General features: G+C 40.6%; 1 protein-coding gene across 1 annotated transcript; it reads right to left on the reverse strand.

The window, feature by feature from the left end:
• Positions 1-6: 6 nt before the first annotated feature.
• Positions 7-17,920, reverse strand: LOC128109326 (pyrin and HIN domain-containing protein 1-like). Its single transcript, XM_052736522.1, has 6 exons — positions 17,656-17,920; positions 16,200-16,336; positions 13,553-13,738; positions 11,978-12,394; positions 10,838-11,026; positions 7-15 (listed from the first exon to the last, which is right to left on the reverse strand). The coding sequence occupies exons 1-6, from the start codon at positions 17,918-17,920 to the stop codon at positions 7-9; spliced, it is 1,203 nt and encodes a 400-aa protein (XP_052592482.1).
• Between the last annotated feature and the right edge of the window lie 1,720 nt (positions 17,921-19,640).

A 19,640-nucleotide genomic window follows, 5' to 3' on the forward strand; every position in this document is an offset into this window, starting at 1 on the left:
TAAAGATCAGATCATCTGCAAAGATTCAAGGAGCAGATTAAAACTAACTCTCAAGAGAAATCTGCTTTTGGCAAATTAGTGGAATGGGCTTTATGTCATACTAATGGCCCAACATGTCACAAACCAAAGAGTTTTTAAAAATATGAAGGTTTGATTGATTTTGTGATTTATTTTGGGGGGTTTTCGAGACAGGGTTTCTCTGTGTAGCTTTGCGCCTTTCCTGGAACTCACTTTGGAGACCAGGCTGGCCTCGAACTCACAGAGATCCGCCTGGCTCTGCCTCCCGAGTGCTGGGATTAAAGGTGTGTGCCACCACCACCTGGCGATTTTGTGATTTTTGACAACAAGCTTATTCCAAAATATAAGCTGATGTGATCTGACAGGAGATCTTGATACATTTTATGCATATGCTTACATGTGAACACTCATGCTTTGCTGTTGAAATGTGATTTCTTTTGATTTTGGAGTAGTGATTACAATCTCAACAAAGTGTCCAAGAATACAGTATTTGGGATATTTGCATTAAAACACATCTTTAGCCAGCAAATCTTGGATATCAAAATATATCCAGCCCCAGTGGCACAAACAGATGCCCTCAACTTACTCTGAGTAAAACAGAAAATGAGAATGAGTATTTTAACTTAGACAAATTTACACTCAAAGAAGAAAGACTCAAAAGTGTTCTCTGATGTTCAGTAGTTTCAAATGAGAAAGTGCCCGGGGACCAATTATTGAACGTATGATGATAAAATGGTATGTAAAGTTGAGAATGCCTTGGAGTAAAACCTAAGCTGAGTGAAAACCAAAGTTGCCTGGGTGTGCCTCTGCTTCAGGTGTGAAATCCTCCTTGCAGAGAGAAGAGGTTGGGGTGGGGGAGATATATCAACAGGGTCACTGAGGGAGGCAAGAATTTAAGCTCACTAGTGTTTTTGTCTTCAATTGTTAGTTACAAGTCATAAAGAGAAGGCAAGAAGGGCAGTATAGACATACCATAAAAGAAATGGCCATAATAGAAGCCAGAAAAATGTGTTATCAGCCTACCCACAAGGGCCTAACATAAGTGGTTAATTAACATTTTTTTGTCAAATTTTATTTAACATATGTAGTTAAATGTGTGTTAATAAGACATTCATTAAAGGTGGAATTTTTAAAATAAATCTTCTGCATATTAAGCAATAAAAGCCAATTTTTCTATATTAGCATTGTCTTAATTAGAACTAAAGATAAAAATTCTTATAACAAACCAACAAAATGATTATAGTTTACCTCCTAGAAATAGATAACAGTTTTAATAACAGGGTTGTCTAATAATTGCTGTAAAAGTTAAATTTTTATGATTGATTTAGGAGTACTCAAGTACTAAATGAAAAAGTTTGTAGCTTTGTAAAGACTTAGAAAGTCTGAGCAACATAATTGATAAACTTAGCAATATTGATTTAACATACATACAATTCTGAAACATTTAAAAACTTCTCTACAAGTATACACAATGGGCATACCACAGTAGACAGTCTTCAGAATATTGTAAAAGTATGTGGAATACATGTATTTCTAATTAACTATCCACCCCTTTCCTATGACTCACCATCAGAAAATAAAAACAAAGAAAACTAAGAAGAAACAACCAAAGAACAAACAAAACAATTAAATATCAGAATGACACAAACCAACAATGTCTGAAATCCTACCATTTCTATCTGATGTAGAAGTGAAGTAAGAACATTAAATGTGCCCATGAAATCATTAAAACACTGTGTTTGCAATAACTATGAATCTGAGACCTTTTCGACCATAGGTGCCCACTGGTCCTCATGCTGTCTACTATTGGAATACTAGATAATGCAGCTTAATGGCCTGATGCAGTTTTCCCTGAATATAATTTCATGGTAATTTTTCATGTCACTAATTTGCCATCCCCCCTGTCACTCAGGACAGCCACCATGTTCAGACTCACCTCTAAAAAGTTTATTTTATAGGGGGCTGGAGAGATGGCTCAGAGGTTAAGAGCACTGACTGCTCTTCCAGAGGTCCTGAGTTCAATTCCCAGCAACCACATGGTGGCTCACAACCATCTGTAACGAAATCTGGTGCCCTCTTCTGGCCTGCAGGCACACATGCTGTATACATAATAAATAAATCTTTTTAAAAAAAGTTTATTTTATAATCTGAAATGTGTGAAATGTGTTTTTCTTGGCTCAGTCGTCTCTGGTGGAGGAATGAAGATGTCTGCCATCTTCCTGAGAGGAGGGTCCAAATCCAGCTACTGTGGGTTCATTGCTAAGAGTAGCTGGCACCAGCTCTGCTTCCTTATCTCAAAACCAAAAGATCCACAAGGATTTTACGTGTAATCTTGTTCATTTCACGGACTATCTAATCCCTATAGAAAGTAGGGCAGGACTCACCTCTTTAGACATTTCTTCAGTGGTGTCCAGTTTTGCAGGGTAGGAAGCAATTCTTGTGTGTGTGTGTGTGTGTGTGTGTGTGTGTGTGTGTGTGTGTGTGTGTGTCTGTGTGTGTGTGTGTGTGTGTGTGTGTGTGTGTGTGTGTGTGTGAGAGAGAGAGAGAGAGAGAGAGAGAGAGAGAGACAGAGAGAGAGAGAGAGAGAGAGAGAGAGAAGTTAAAATAGTAAATCTCTTGGAAAGTGAACTAGAGGGTTTGTAATCTGAAATTCTTAGGAAATGAAGTATTCACAGAGAGCATGAGAAAACTGATATTGATCAGAGTCAGTGCACAGACAGAACAGTACTGGGTGTCTTATCCTGTGCTTTTTGCAGCAAGAGAAGTGATAAAACAGTGAGATCGCCTCTTAACCATGTTCACAGCTTTTCATTTCCTCAGATAGTGAAACTCAAGAGTTTTCTTCCTGTAAACACTTACTTAAAAAAAAAAAGTCAAGAGAGTTAGTTACACTAGGGATTTTCCTTTCAAATCCTCGTAGGCACAAGATTCAAATTTAAAGTCTTCATGTCCCACAAACTCACAAGTGAGTCCCTAGGAATCTACACTCCTCTGAATGAAAGTGAAACAGACCAGAAAGGCCAAGTCACCCAGCCACTTCTTTACTGCTCAGGATGCAGACAGCAGCAGGAGAACTTGGCTGTGGCAGTTACCAGCTGCACTTGAATGGGTTTCAGAGAAGATCTGAGACGAAATAGCTTTTGGATTAAGTTGTTCTTGTAGCATTCACTCATTCATTAGTTCCCAAGGCCTGGACTTGCAGAGCCTAATGTTGCAAACCTCCAACTCCAAGCTCCAACTGTAGCACGAATCTTAAAAGTTCTTATTAATAAAAACAAACCTGAAGCCGGGTATTGGGGTGAATGCTGGAAGATCAGAGAAGCAGAACAAACCACAGCTAACCTCACCTTGCCAGTTCCTCAGCTGATCTCATTTCCTCAAACTTGAAGCCTCTGAGTCCTCATCCAAATGGATCTCAGCTGAACTGTTGCTCAAAAGCCTAAAAGCTTAACCAGCCTAGTTCCTGGTCCTCACGCCTGATATACCTTTCTGCTTCCTACCATCACTTCCTGGGATTAAAGGCATGAGTCACCATGCCTGGCTGTTTCCAGTGTGGCTTTAAACTCACAGAGATCCGGATGGGATGGACCTCTGCCTCCCAAGTGATAGAATTAAAGGTGTGTGTGCCACCATTTTCTAGCCTCTATATCTAGAGGCTGTTCTGTTCTCTGACTCCAGATAAGTTTATTAGGGTGCACAATACTTTGGGGAACACAATATCATCACATCCAACCTCGAATAAATAGAAAGGAATTGGCATTATCCTCTGTTGTGGAATGTCTTTCTGGATGCTGTGAATACATGTTGCTCCCATTGGCTAATAAATAAAACTGATTTGGCCTATGGCAAGGCAGCTTAGAGGCAGGTGGGAAATCCAAGCAGAGACAGAGAGAAGAAAGGCTGAGGCAGGAGAGATGCCAGCCTGCTGCCCAAGTAGCAAGATGCCAGCAGACCAGTAATGCCATGGCCACGTGGCAGCTTATAGATTAATAGGAATGGTTTGAGTTATAAGAGCTAGCTAGCAAGAAGCATGCCATAGGCCATACAATTGATAATTAATATAAGTCTCTGAATGATTATTTTATAAGCAGCGGAGGGACTGTGGGGCCTGGTGGAACCTGAGGAACGAGGGACCTCATGGCTAGGCAGGATCCAAGAAACTTCCAGCTACAATCCTCCCTCTTGATTGTAAAGTTAAGCTGCCCTCCTTCAATGACAAAGTTAATGCTTCCTCACTGTTTCTTTATTATTCATTGGTAAGCACAGGGTGCCTTGGGGCCTTGAGAACAGTGGCAAAGCTTTGAGCTTTGGTTAAGATCATGGATTGAAATAATGCTTGTTCTGCTGTGCTTTTCTTTGGAGAGTTTAAGGATTCAGAACTGTTGTGATCCTGAGACATGGAACAAATGTCATCAAGCAGTAGATGATGGTATGGGAGCCTACCAGCTGGTCTGCAAACAGGATGATGCCATGGCTGGGTGACCAGTCTACTCTTTGGGGTCAGCTGATTCACCTCGATAGAAATTATGGGCATCAAGTTGCCTTCCAAGTGCTAGTCCTGGGCACTTCTGGATCTTTTTGCCTTTGATAGTAATAATCATGCAGCAGGTCAGAGGAGCAGTAGCAAGTATTGGTTCCTGGTGATCTTCAGTATCAGGGCACTTAGCTGTGTAAGGTAGAGTTCCTGTGTAGACCTAGGACATTAGTAACCTTAGCTCTTCAAGTGTTAAACTCTTGAAGTGATGGGAAGACAGCCTAGCATCACAGCCTCAGGCAATCTAGGTGTTGGGATTCCTCAGTCCTGATAGGGTCTAGTGTTGAAGTTCCTGGATCTGAGGGGTCTGACACCTTTAACTCTAAAGCAGTTGTTCTCAACCTGTGAGTAACGAGTCCTTGGGAATCGAACTGCGCTTTCACAGAGGTTGTATATCAGATATTTACATAAAGATTTATAACAGTAGCAAAATTACAGTTATGAAGTAGCAAGAAAATAATGCTGTGGTTGGGGGTCACCACAACATGAGGAACCCTATTAAATGGTCACAGCATCAGGAAGATTGGGAACCGTTGCTCTAAAGGCTTGAGGAACTGTAATATCAGAAACTGTAATCTGTTGTAATCTGTCCATACCTATTATGGAAAATATGTTCTTTCCTACTCTCTTTGCTTTGTATTTTTATAAGAGAATGTCACAGATGGCATTGTGAGAAGCAAATATTTATTTCTCATATTCTGGAAGCTGGGAAACCAAAGATAAAGACTTCGGAATTTACTGAGATTTCTGGCTGAGTCCTTGTTACCAGATGTGCTGGATAGTTAGTTTTATGCCAACTTGATACAAGCTAGAGTTATCTGAAAGAAGGGACCTTCAATTGAGAAAATGCCTCCATAAGATCCAGCTGTAAGGCATTTTCTTAATTAGTGATTGATGGGGGAGGTCCCAGCCCATTGTGGGTGGTGCAATCCCTGGGCTATTGGTCTTGGGTTCTATAAGAAAACAGACTGAGAAAGCCATGAAGAGCAAGCCAGTAAACAGCACCCCTCCATAGCTTCTGCATCAGCTTCTGCTTCCGGGTTCCTGTCCTGTATGAGTTATTGTTCTTACTTCCTTCAGTGATTAACAATGATATGGGAGTGTAAGCCAAACAAACCCTTTCCTCACAACTTGCCTTTGGTCATGGTGTTTAATCACAGCAATAGAAACCCTAAGTCATCAGAGCTTAGTGTGTTCAGATTCTTGACCTCTTATTCAAGGAATTGAAATGAAGGCTCATCCAGATTTCAAATTAGGTGGGAAGCTTTATGTAAAGATAAGAGATATTGAAGGTTAGGAAGGAATATGAAGTCAAGAGGAATAGCAGCCCACATAAATGAAGATACTCAAACATAACAATTGTCTGGGAATTACTGTTATGGACTTCAAGAGAAGTAGGAGGTTGGTTGTCCAAGGGTCACAGCAGAGGTGACTATTTTAATTGACAGGCTTGGTTCAATAAGATTTTGTTCACTGCAAAGGTCCCTTCTCATGATAAATCTCATAAAAATTGCATGTGTACTCAATTATATATAGGCATAAGATGTTAAATAGGACATAATTTGTGTCATTGTACATGAACCAAAACCAGTCTAGGCTGGATTAGGCCATATCTTTTAGTATCAGGGCATGTTCTGGGACATGTATCACTAAAGAATTGCTAAGAGAGTAACTTATTTTCATTGTGATCAGCCAGCTCACCCTCCTCTACAGTTAAACTATAAGCGAAAGCCAGCCTTTCTTTCCTTCCCTTGATTCTGCTAAGTATGACGTCACAGGGATGAGAAAGAGAACCAACACCGCAGGGAGCCTTCCCTGAGGCTAAGGCCTAGTCTCTGAATTAATTTTCTTTCCTTTGTTCTAGGACATGTCCCTTGTGGTCTCAAGATTTCCCTGACCTTATGTCACCCTGTAATTGGAGGTGACATTTCTTTACTGTTGCCAACAGCACTATGTGCTCTTTATCATCCACTTTTGGAAATTCTTTTTTTTTTTTTTTTTATTTTGCAATACAATTCAGTTCTACATATCAGCCACAGATTCCCTTATTCTCCCCCCTCCTACCCCCCTCACCTTACCCCCAGCCCACCCCCCATTCCCACCTCCTCCAGGGCAAAGCCTCCCCCACGGACTGAGATCAACCTGGTAGACTCAGTCCAGGCAGGTCCAGTCCCCTCCTCCCAGGCCGAGATTGGCTTGATCTGTTTGGGAGGCATCCAGGCAGTGGGACCGGGTCCTGTGCTCATTGCATGAGTTGGCTGTTTGAAACCTGGGGCACTTTTGGAAATTCTTATTTCAAATGACTAAACTCTATAATATACTCACATTGACTCAGGAAAAAGCGTAGAAAAGACTGCACCTTACCTGAGGACATTGGTCTTGACAATTGCATTCTGGGCTGGATTTCAGCCTCTACTTGTATTTTGTAATTGGAAGTTTTCCTGTGTCCCACCAGGTCCCATACCCGCTCAGTCCCAAGTAAACATATAGAGGCTTATATTAATTACCAACTGTATGGCCTATGGCTCAGCCTTATATTAGCTAGCTCTTCCATCTTAAATTAACCCATTTCTAATAATCTATATGTTGCCACATGGCTGTGCTATTACTAGTCTCTTGGCATCTTGTTCCTTGGGCAGCAGGCTGGCATCTCCCCGACTCCACCTTTCTCCTCCCTGTATCTCTGCTTGGATTTCCCATCTGCCTCTAAGCTGCCTTGCCATAGGTCAAAGCAGCTTATTTATTAGCCAATGGGAGCAACACATATTTACAGCATACAGAAAGACACCCCACAGTAACTTTTTATTGATACTTTAATCTCTCTGAGGATGACACAGTCTGTTCATTTATGAACAAGGCTTTGTCCTTAAATATTATACCCAAAACATAAGTATTTTATGAAACATATTTACCCCACCCTGATCTGCAGACCCAGTTTTTTTGTATTTATTTATTTGTTTGTTTATTTTTGCTTTGACATCCTGACTGCAGTTTCCCTTCCCTCCTCTTCTTCCAGTCCCTTCCCTCACCTTTCCTTCCACCCACTCCTCCTCCATTTTCCTTCAGAAAAGGGAAGGCATTCCATGGTTATCAGCCAGCCAGGGTATATCAAGTTGCAGTGATACTAGGCATCTCCCCTTCTATTAAGGCTGGGTGAGGCAACCTGGTAGAAGGAAAAGATCCCAAAAGCAGGCAACAGAGTCAGAGACAGCCCCTGATTCCACTGTTAGGAGCCCCAAAAGAAGACCAAGCTACATAACTGTAACATATTTGCAGAGGGCCTAAGTCAGTTCCATGGAGAACCCCTGGTTGTTGGTTCAGTCTCTATGAGCTCCTATGAGCCAAGATTGGTTGATTCTGTGGGTTTTCTTGAGGTGTCCTTGACCCCTCTGGTTCCTACAATCCTTCTTCCCCTTCTTCCACAGGATTCCCTGAGCTCTGCCTAATGTTTGGCTGTGGGTCTCTGCATCTGTTTTCATCAGTTGCTGGGTAAAGCCTCTCTTACGATCATTGGGTTTGGCCCAAATCTATGAGTATAGCAGAATGTCATTAGGAATCATCTCATTGACTTCTTTTCCAGTCATGTTTGGTTCTATCCTAGTTCTTTGGGCTATCCTGCCCCTGGGTTCTGGCCCTCCAGCCGGTGTAATGGGTGAGCTCCCTCTCATGGTATGGGTCTCAAGCTGGACTAGTTACTGGTTTGCCACTCCCACAATTTCTGCTTCACCCTTACCTTAGCATATCTTGTAGGCAGGAAAAATTGTAGGTTGAAAATTTTTGCCTGGGTTGGTGTTCTAATCCATCCACTGGAAGTCTTGCTTGGTTATAAATGTCCAGTTCAGTCTTCATATCTCCCATTGCTAGAAGTCTTAGCTGGGTCACCCTCATAGATTTCTGAGAGTTTCCATTGCACTAGGTGTCTTACTTAGGGTGTCTATTGCTGTGAAGAGACATCATGGCCATGGAAACTCTTATAAAGGAAAACATTTAATTGGGGTGGCTTACAGTTTCAGAGGTTTAGTCCATTATCATCATAGTGATACATGGCAGTATGCAGGCAGACATGGTGCTGGAGAAGGAGCTGAGTGTTCTACATCTTGATCAGAAGGCAACAGGAAATGAATTGTGTGTTACACTGAGCATAGCTTGAGCAAAGGGGACCTCAAGGCCCACCCCATGGTGACACACTTCCTCCTTCAAGGCCACTCCTACTCTAACAAAGCCACACCTCCTAATGGTGTCACCACTTCTGGGGCCCATTTTCTTTCAAACCATCACGCTAGGTTTCTAGCTCTTCCCAGATATGTCCCCCAATTCTAGTTGTCTCTCCCTCCATCCTCCCCCCAACTTGGACATATACCCAAAAGACACTCCACTATACCACAAGGACACTTGCTCAACTATGTTCGTTGCACCTTTATTTATAATAGCCAGATACTGGAAATAACCTAGATGTCCCTCAACCAAACAAGAATGGTACATTTACATAATAGAGTATTACCCAGCTGTTAAAAACAATGACATCATGAAATTTTTTAGCAAATGAGTGGAATTAGAAAAGATCAACCTGAGTGAGATAACCCAGACTCAGAAAGACAAACACAGTATGTTCTCACTTACAAGTGGATATTACCCTACCAGCTATAAAGCACAGGATAACCATTTTATAATCCACAGACCCAGAGAAGCCAAGTATCAAGGAAAGCTCAAGGGGGGAACACATGAATCTCATTGTGAAGGGAAAAATAGAATAGAAATCTCTGGTGGAGCTAGTGGATGGGGGAGGGGGTCTCAATGGGAGGTGGGAATGGGAACAGGAGGGATCAGGTGCAGACCCAATTTTAAAGCAAATAACAAATGGAATAGTTTGTAGAAGTACTTGATTCAGATTAAAAGTTTTTTTTTTCCTTTTAAAGTATAAGCATTATAAAATCAAATTATGTAATTAAAAAATGTAAAAAGAATAAGATTAAAATCACCATTTCTTGGAGCAAAGAATTGACTTTTATCTGTTATAAGTATCATCATTTTCTGTAGTTGGAACTGGATCTTATCTCTATAAACATCAGAAGTGTCCAAGTCTCCATAATGAGAATTCATGAAGTTCCATAAAGGAAACGGGACTGAGTGGTTGTTTCTCCTTTCCCAGCCTTGATGACCTTGAAGAAGGAAGTGATGACATCAGATTAGTTTTGATGGATCTGGTCACACACTTCCTCCTTTACTCACATTGCCTTGTCTCTATGAGCCACCCCTAGCTTTTCATCATTGCCTGCTTCTTTGAATGATTTTCTGTCCCTGCAGTCAGATTTTTCTCTTTACTTGAGACTACAAAATGAGCTATTTACTCCTACCCAGCATGACCGGAGGTGAAAGAGCATGAGGTGTCACGGAACAGTGGGAGAGAAGGAGGTGCAATACCTAAGGGCAAGGGTTGAGTGGAGGGTTTTCAGTGGACAGAAGGTCAGGAAGAATGTGCAAAATGCATGCCTGGTACAGCTGCAATGAGGAGGGTTTAGAATGTTGACAATGGTCCTGAGAACTGGGGGTCTCTATAACATTACTGTATGACTCAGGAGCTCAGCCCCTACATTTCATTTGTTTCTACTACAATCTTAGACTTGCTTTAATATGCAATGAATCCTGCAGGGATGCGTGTGTCAGTGTGACAAGAGGGGGGATTCTGGTATTTTTGTGGTCTAATTTGCTCCAGGTATCCTTATATATGTGCTGTGAGTTCTGCTCATGAACCTTAGCACTGGAAATTATTCCTATGTTGTAGATGAGGACCTTTAGTTACTTCATGTCATTAGTCAGCTTGAAAAACTACAGAGCCAGAATTTGAAAGACATCTCTTAATCAAAGCAACATTTATATTGGGTAATCTCTATGCTTTAATAAATTCAATACTTTCATTACTTAATTTAGGATGAAATATCTGGCTGTTTTGAAACTGGGCTGGCTTACAACTCACTACGTAGACCAGGCTAGCCTCCAACTCACAGAGATCCACCTGCCTCAGTCTCCTGAGTGGTAGAATTAAAGGTATGAGCCACCATGCCCTGCCCATAACATAACAGCTTTTGAGAATCTTTCTGAATTTCTGTTCTTCTCTATGATTAAAATGATCATATTTTAAAGGACAGAAAGAAAAGTTTACATATATTAACTGGAAAACTTGTTTCCTTCCACCTGTTGAATTTTCTTTGCAATATCAGCAGTCATTTTAGTATAATATTAAAAACATAGTTCTTAGGAAGGAGGATGTTCCCCTAGAGCACACACCTTCATGTTACTGTGCCTTGTAGATCTCAGCTGCACTTTATCCTCGTTTGATGTCAATTCAAAGCACAAGAGTCTAAGTTTATCTCCTGGATTACAGTCAACACTGGTCAGTCGTCCATAGACTACCACTTCCATCACCCCTGTATTATCTTGAATTTCATAGTAAATGAAGTCCTTCCTTTGATTTTTCTGAAAAAGAAAATAATACTCATCTTCTGAGAAATGGCCAGACACTGTCACATCTATGAGAAGTAAAGGGTGCCCACAGAATCTTGACTTTGACAGGACAAACAGAGCTAAAAGTTGGGACCTGGGGGGAGCAAAACATCATCAGATATTCTGCGTTGCAAATCCTGATTTATAAACCTTTTTCAAACTTTAGTATAGACTGGGGTGGCTAATCTTGGTTGTCAGTTTGACCATATCTGGAACCAATTAAAACCCAAGCATCTGGACACATAGGTGAGGGATTGTTCTTGACTGGATCATTTGAGGTGTGAAGACTAATCCTAATTCCAGATCATTTGAGGTCAGGAGACCCATTATAAATCCAGGCCACACCTGATGGCAGCATACAGAAAAGGACCTGGAAGAAGCAAGTTTTGCTTTTTACCTGCTAGTCCTCACTACCACAGGCCACTTCATCAACTCTGCTCCTAAGATATTTCTTTACTGTAGAAAGATAGAACCCAGTGCATTCCTGACTCAGTGCATTTTGGGGCAGAAAAGTTTGCTTTGGTTTGTATTCTGGTTGTTATAACCTGTACCCCATTTTAGGAGGTCAAGTCTCATTCACCATCAAGTTCTTAATAATGTAGGAGGTGGAGGACTCAAAGAAACAAAATCTTAATGATACGAGTATTAATGTAAATGTCTACGAATGGCACAAATAGATGGTGTTGCTTAAAAAATGCCAGAGTCTCTTGGCGAATTTCTTTCTAAAGCAGTTTTCATCATGGTACCTTGAGAAGTATATTGAGACTGTTTTTCACATGTAAAAACAAGAAACCCTAGTTCCCGACGCTGATCAAGGAGGCCTTGAATTTTGGCATGCAATAAGTTAACCAAGATAATCTGTCAAGATAAGACTGAAAATCTGAGATTGCAGAAGAAATTTTACAAAATAATGCAGTGGCTTACCTTTGACACCATAAACACTCCATTCACAAATATTCCTCTTCTTTTTGAGTAAAGATCATTGATTTTAGGTGTTGCATTGGCTCTTTGCCTCAGTGTGGTTGGGATATCCATTAATTGGTTATCATTTACCTCTGACACACTAGAGGCACTAAATATATTTATGAACCCATTTCGGCCAACATAATCTGAGATGGTAATGACCTTGTTTGGAATGAACTTCTCCTTCAGGTCAATATCAAACACCTTCACTCTGAAGAATTCAGTCTTAGTGGCCACTGTGGCATGGAACATCCTTTTCTCCCGTGACATGTCATATGTGAATGGTTCTGTTGCTTTTAACACCATTACTTTTTTGGGACCTTGATGGTGACCCTCTTCCTTAGATGGTTGCTTAGGTACAGTCTTCCTTCTTGGTTTCTGCATAGAATGTACACAACAAAAATGGCACAATTAAGACAGCTAATTAGGAAGAGTGAAAGAAAAATCTGAGCAATAGCTTGCATGGTATAACAGTTCGTGGAAGAAATGGAGATACAGGTAATAATGTCAGTTGGTGCCAATCATACCTAGTAGATAAGAGGATTATATGTGCATTTCTCTAGTGTCGGCAAATGAAGCAAAGGTAACCTGAATAGTAACTCACAGTATGACAACACTTGACAAAAAGTGCACAGGACTTGAGGAGCAGCTATCACACACTTCCTTTAGAAATAAAGGAAGTTTAGCTACAAGTGTTTTCAGAAAAGACTAGAAACCACCTAAAACTGAGCCACACAGGATTATCTTTATAAACTACTCATGGATTGTTTCAGATAATAAAATCAGTTACATTGACAATTGGTTACTTGATTGTCAGTTCAACATATATTAACTTACATTATTTTAAATATTTTAAAAATTGTTTTTTCCCCATGTGTATGAGTCTAAGAATGTTGGCATGTGTGTGAGCGAAGGAGAGTGGAGGACCTCCTATGGTGATAGTCTTTGCTTTTCGCCTGTCTGAGACAGGACTTTTCCTGTTCACAGTTGTATGCCAGGTGAGTTGGCCCGTGAGCTGCTGGGGAATCTTGTGTGTCTGATCTCCCCCATAGGAGCACACTGTGATTATAGACATGATTGCTACACTGTCTGGAGTTTACTTTGTGTGCTGTTAGTTTTTGTCAACTTGACACAAACTAGAATTACCAGAAAGAGGGAATCTAGACTGAAAAATTTCCTCCATTAGATTGGCTTGTGGCCCTGTTTGTAGGACATTTTTTTTTGTTATCAATGATTGATGTGGGAAGGCCCAGAGCTCTGTGGGTGGTGCCACCTCGGACAGGTGTTCCTGTATTATATGAGAAACAAGCTGAGCAAGTTAGGGGGGGTCAAGCCAGTAAGCAGTGTTCCTTCATGGTCTCTGTTTCAGTTCCTACCTTCAGGTTCCTGCCTCGGCTTCCCTCAATAATGGAAGCTTAAGCTGAAATAAACTCTTTCCTTCCAAAGTTGCTTTTGTTTAGAATGTTTCATCATGGCAACAGAAAGAAAGCTACGACAGGGTTTAATGAGCTAGTCCAAGGTTGTAGTAACCACCACCATTATGTTGTGAAAACAGAAAATTACCTTGACTGGTATTGCTGGGGACACTCCAGCAGCCTGAGCACTGCTGGATGCTGTTTCTGGAGATAATTCAGGGACCTGGACACTGCTGGATGCTGTTACTGGAGATACTTGAGTGGCTTGGTCCCTGTTAGAAGCAGTTGCTAGAGATAACCAAGGAGCCTGGACAATATGGGAAGGAATAGGCAGCACCTTAAAGGTCAGAAGGCTCTTGGGGGCTATTGCTATAGATACCTGAGGAGTCTGGCAAACATGTAAGATGGTGCAGTAGGCTCCTGAGTGTAGTCAGAAGATTTCCTGTGTCCTGCCCAGTCTTGCAACCTCTCAGACCCAAGTAAACACAGAGACTTACATTATTCACAATCTGTATAGTCTACGGCAGACCTCTTGCTGGCTAGCTCTTATATCTCAAATTAACCCACAACTATTAATCTATGTACTACCACATGTTTCATGGCTTTACCTGTGTTTCATTACGTGTTGCTCCTTGGGCGGCTGGCTCGTGGTCTCCTTCCTTCTGCCTTTCTACTTCTTCTCTATCTGCTTGCATTTCCCACCTCCCTCTAAGCTGCCTTGCCATAGGCCAATACAGCTTTATTTATCAACCAACCAGAACAACACATATTCACAGCATACAGAAAGGCATCCCACAGCACTTCCCCTTTTCTGTCTAATCAAAACACAAGCAGACAAGGAGAATTCTGGGAATAGGAAGGGCTGAGTCAGGAGTCACCAGCCAGACAAGGAAGAAGCAAGATGACAAAACAGAACTAAGAGAAGGTATCAAGCCACGTGACTAAACCTAAGTAAGAATTATGGGTTAATTTAAATGTAAGAGCTAGACAGTAATAAGTCTGAGCTAATGGCCAAGCAATTATAATTAATATAAACTTCTGAATTTTATAAGTGGGCCACAGGACTGTGGGGGCCTGGTGGGACTGGAGAAAGCTTCCAGCTACACCCGAGGCACTTGCAACAACAGTTCTTTACTTCTGGAGGTATCTATTTAGGTTAAAGTCTTTTAACTGACCATCTAACAGAGAGGATTGAGCAGATACCATAACAGACTGCTCAGTCTTCTGTCAGAGATCAGGCTTCAATTTCAGTTTCCTGAGACTGAGCAAGCAGTTTCTGAGGGAGAAGCCATGAACAAAGGGCAATTAATCACTGGTGCCCTGAACAACAGGGATGAGGGAGATAGGATGTACCCAGCCTGGGTCACTGAGCCAGCCCCCACAATCAGCCCATACTAGGCAATCCAGCCTCCACAACAACTCAAGGTGATAATCAAATAAGGACAAAGACTGGGACTTGTCCAGGCCTGCCCTAAAATGGAAAAGCTGTAGCCTTAACCTTGCCCTGACTAGCCCTAGCCAATTAGAATGTACTAATATGACTGTCACTTGTTTAATCCAATCATATCTAAGATGACCTAATTTCCCTAGAAACTCCTCTTGGCTGTGCTTAAAAGGAGCCCACATGTTCCTCTTGGGGTTGTCACCATTTTGCCTTTGTGTGGGATGATCAGCCCCAGCATGCTGGGATCTTTTCTCAAGACAATAAATGCTCTTGTTAATTGCATACATGGATGGTGGCCTTTTGTGGGACTTCTCCAGGACCCTAACACTAATTACTCTAGTTAAATTAAACTACTGCATAGTCTGTTGAGATCAAAATGATTTCATAATGGTAAACCTCCCCCAAGAAGAAGATTTATTTTAATTGAGGTTTAGATATAAGCATTTGGTAATATGATGAATGTTTAATCTTATGACAGAGTTGTAAAGTCTTCAGGTTTTGTGGGTTTGTTTCCTCTTCTCTCAGTGATCAACCTTTTTTTCTCTTGATAATGGCTGATTTTCCCTTTTCCTTTTTCTGTTGGAAACTAAACCCCAAGCATTATGCATGACAAGCTATTCTCTCCTCTCCTATTGTACTTTATTCTGAACCCCTAGTCATGGTTTTCAATGTTAAAAGAAGCACAATAACTTTAACACCAAGAGAATCAACCTTTCATCCCTGAGAAAAGTATCCTCTGAACAGAGAATCAGAGGTAGGATTGTCTCATATTGGAACAAACATTTCATTTCCATCACTCTTCTATGCATCTCTGTAAGCAAGTCTATATTTAGAAAGCCCAAGTTGAGGTTTGATGTCTTTTAAAAGGCTTTGGAAAGCTATGTGCTTAAACTGACTGCTATTGTATCAATGTCTGAAAGAAGAACAATGATTTAATCTATTTTATATACCTTTATTGTGCATGTTTCAGTGAATGTGCCACTAAGGCCATAAGACATCTTATGGGTGTTAGTTCTCTCATTCTGACATGTGGGATCTGGTAACTGAGCACAGGTCATTAGAAGGCAGTAAGAAGTACCTTTACCTGTTGAGACATCTCACTTGCCTGAGTAGTGATTTTTTATTCCTATTGTATAGAATTACATGATACAAGTTAAAGTATGCAGTAGTCCTGACACATGAATGACCAGTATGTATGAAATTGGTTACTCCAAATCTCCATTTTTGCTAGATCCTATGACTAGACAGACAGCTAAATCTTCACTCAATGGTAAAAAGGGGAGGAACTTTAGTAGAGTTTCCATTGGGAGCTTAGCCACCATACCTGTGTGTTGGATGTACTCCTGCCAAATTCTGGTTCTGAATCTTCATTTGTGGTGGACATAGGTTGGGAAGTACTGGCTTCATCTCGCTTGCATCCTCTTGTTGGAATTCTGCATCTTTCTATCTGTTTCCTTTTAGCTGATGCAGGAGAGAAAACACAGTAAACTCAAGGACATCACTCTTAGACAGCTCGAGTTTAGTTAGTATTATTTGCTCTCAGGTTCTGCTTGTCTCATGGTGTTTGCCTACCTCTGTCTCAGAAACTTGATGAGGCCACGAGGTGTCATATGCTACCAAGTCAGGCACAGGACTGTCTCAGGGTTTCCTTGTTCTCTCTAGTTGCAGTGGACACAGTCTTCCCATCCTGGGGACTTCTGTGTCCATCAGTCAAGCCCTGCCCCAGTCCTCTTATCATACAGTCTGTTTTTTAAGAATTTAAAGTTTAGGTCTGGGGAGATGTTTCAGTGGGTAAAGCCCTTGCTCTGAAGCATGAAGACCTGAATTCAGATATCTGGTGACAACTTAAAAGTGCCCATCTAGAACTCCCAGGCTGAGCAGGCAGATGTAGTCATCTAGCTTGCCTGTTGAGCTGAAAATGAGAGCCTCATGTTCATTAAGAGAACTTTCCTCAAAAAACAACACAAGGAGCAATGGAGGAAGACACACAGTGTTGGCCTCTGACCCCTAAATGCTTGTATAATGACAATCATTGACAAACCATCTTCTGTAGATGATCACTCCAGATTAGAGAATCATTGAAAGAAATGATCTGATTTGTGATATGACAAAACTATGCCATTTACTTTGTCTTCTTACCTTTTGTTTCTGTTTGGTTTTATCTTTTAATTTGTTAATTGCTTGTTTGTGTGCTTCTTTTAATGCAAAGTCTAGCTACAAAGACCAGGATGGTTTTAAACTGAATATTTCCTTGTTCCAGCTTCTTTATTCCTAGGATCATAGATGGGAGTCTCTATTTCCAAATTAGTCATATTTTCTTTTCCCAGTGACTATATAAAATAGAACTACTTCCTATCTCTGGGAGGTAGGCTTTTACTTAATTATTGACTACTTTATTTCTTTTGTAGAATAGATAATGTTGAGTGTCTTAATGGAGCATTAACACTAATTGATTTAAATATCTTAAAATAAGAATTATTCTAATATTTATTTTATAATTTTCTCATCTTTATACAGTAATAGAAGGTCTCATCTCTTTCAACAGCTTCTGCATTTTTATTTGCCCCAATGCCCTCAAAGATATCCAATCCCCAAGTGTAGAATTCTTTGTAAGAAGTAAGTTTTGTAAGCTGTCAATTTTTGACATCTGAAATACTGCCATTCTATAGCTCCTGAGGCACACACTGTGAAAGCCATGTCAGTTATGATCACTGCATGGAGCTAGCATGCAGTTGGAGAAATTAAAGAAAGGGTGGGAATCCAGGATACCCCCCTATTACCTTTTGCCTTCTCTTTTTTGAGTTTATCAGCAAGGTCTCCAAGTCCTGGCATCTCTTTATACAGGTCTATCAGTTGGTCCATTCCAGCATCTTTTGGGAACTTGTCCTCCATCATGTCAGCAATCTTAATTCTGTCATAATCATCTTGCATTTTTCTATTTAGTTTTAGTTCTTTGCTCAACAAGGATTTAACCATTCTAAAATCATCGTCACTGATACCCATTAGTCCTACCAGAAGAACAATTTTCTTGTATTCATTCACCATTTCTTAAATTATGGGTGAACCTAAATGAGAATAATAGCATACAGAATTACACACATTCACAGACAATTTCAAAAACATGATAAACCTAGGTGAGCGAATGACCCATTCCACAGTGCTCATAGTTGTATTTATGAGAGATAGAGTTAATTCCCAGATGTGTCACTTTGCAAAAGGAATATAGACCTAATCTGTTAATAAACAAGTCCAGAAAATTCTTCCCTGTTAACAACAGTATCTGACTTAGGTCTGTCATGGTTTGTAGTGGAAGAAAGTGGAAATAAATAATTGTTTAGAGTATGGGTTATGAGTGTTGTCTTAGTGTTACGACTACTGTGAAGAGACAACATGACTATGGCAACTCTTATAAAGAAAACATTTAATTGGGGCCGTCTTACAGTTTCAGAGGCTTAGTCCATCATCATCATGATGGAGAGCATGGTAGCATGCAGAAAGACATGGCACCAGAGAAACAGCTGAGCATTCTACATTCACAGGCATCAGGAAGAGAAAGCCACCAGGCTTGGCTTGGGCTTTGGAAACCTCAAAGTCCACCCCCAGTGACATACTGTCTACAAGGCCACAACTATTCCAACAAGGTTACACCTTCTCATCCTTACAAATAGCACCACTATATGGTGACCAGGCATTCAAATCTGTGAGCCTATGGGGACCATTCTCATTCACACCACCAGAAGTGTTGAAATTCTGGATCTTCTTTCTAATATTCATTGATGTTGGAGCCTATTGCTGGATGTCTGCCCATGGGTTCCTGACTCTTCTCACACTCTTGACTGACGTGTCTTATGTACAAAGGAGCTGCATACATAACTATTGGTTGGCTACAACACAATGGCCCATTCTGGGGCCACTGACACTTGCCCACTTGGCTTGAAACATCTCTCACTGGCATTCTGCTTCCCATGGTGTTAAATCCTGGTCTCAGGGTCCTCTGTGCCTATATGACTGTTACTGTGCTGAGCATCTACATACTTTCAAGAGTCAGGTCATAGAATTTATTGGATAGGATTATATCAATACTTGTTTGTTTTTTCTCCTTTATGCTTTGATATCATGAGTCAGTTTTATTTCTTCATAGAGTCTATTTTCTGTATATAAGTCTTGATTAAATTCAGTTTTAATCCTCCAATCATTCCTCGATTTGTTAAAAAAAAATCTTGCTCCTTAAAACATCTTGGGAGGCCTTGAATGATCTGTGCCTTTGCATTTGTTTCTTTATACCTAGTGTGAGAAGCTTTAGGGTTACAGTCTTCCCTTACTTGTCCTGCTTTGTGATGTAGCTAATTAGGGTTTCATTATCATCCTTGCAGTTCTTGTTGTCTGCCTTCCCATGGTGACTTTTAAGAAGAAAGGGAAATGAGACTTGTCTTCTGCAAACTTCCAGAATGCCTGAAAGAACATAGTCTTGTGAGTTTGGATCTGATAAGCCCTTTGTGTACTTCCTTGATGACTCAGCATATGGATGGAGTCCAAGTTAACATAAATCTATAAGTTATCTGTGTTATATTTTGTATATCTTTTGTATAATGGGAATTATATATTACATTTTCTGGGTCTGTTCACTACTTTCCTTTTGTGAAAAGTTAAGCATGGTTGAAAAGGCCCAGATAGTGAAAGGAAAATTCATCTATTGACACATCACAGTTTAGATGATTAAAGACATTAAAGAAAGAGAATGCTCTATAAACCTTCAGACATGGAG

Source organism: Peromyscus californicus, unplaced genomic scaffold (genome assembly GCF_007827085.1).
Source record: "Peromyscus californicus insignis strain IS unplaced genomic scaffold, ASM782708v3 Scaffold_14__1_contigs__length_90479793_seg_2, whole genome shotgun sequence".
In the NCBI taxonomy this organism is placed as follows: domain Eukaryota; kingdom Metazoa; phylum Chordata; class Mammalia; order Rodentia; family Cricetidae; genus Peromyscus; species Peromyscus californicus.

Coding starts and splice junctions, on each gene's coding strand:
- LOC128109326 (XM_052736522.1), bottom strand. CDS start 17,920: ATGGTGAATGAATACAAGAAAATTGTTCTTCTGGTAGGACTAATGGGT. Junction 16,337..17,655: donor CAAAAAAGAGAAGGCAAAAG/GTAATAGGGGGG, acceptor CTCCTGCATCAG/CTAAAAGGAAACAGATAGAA. Junction 12,395..13,552: donor TCTGTTTTCACAACATAATG/GTGGTGGTTACT, acceptor CATTCTATGCAG/AAACCAAGAAGGAAGACTGT.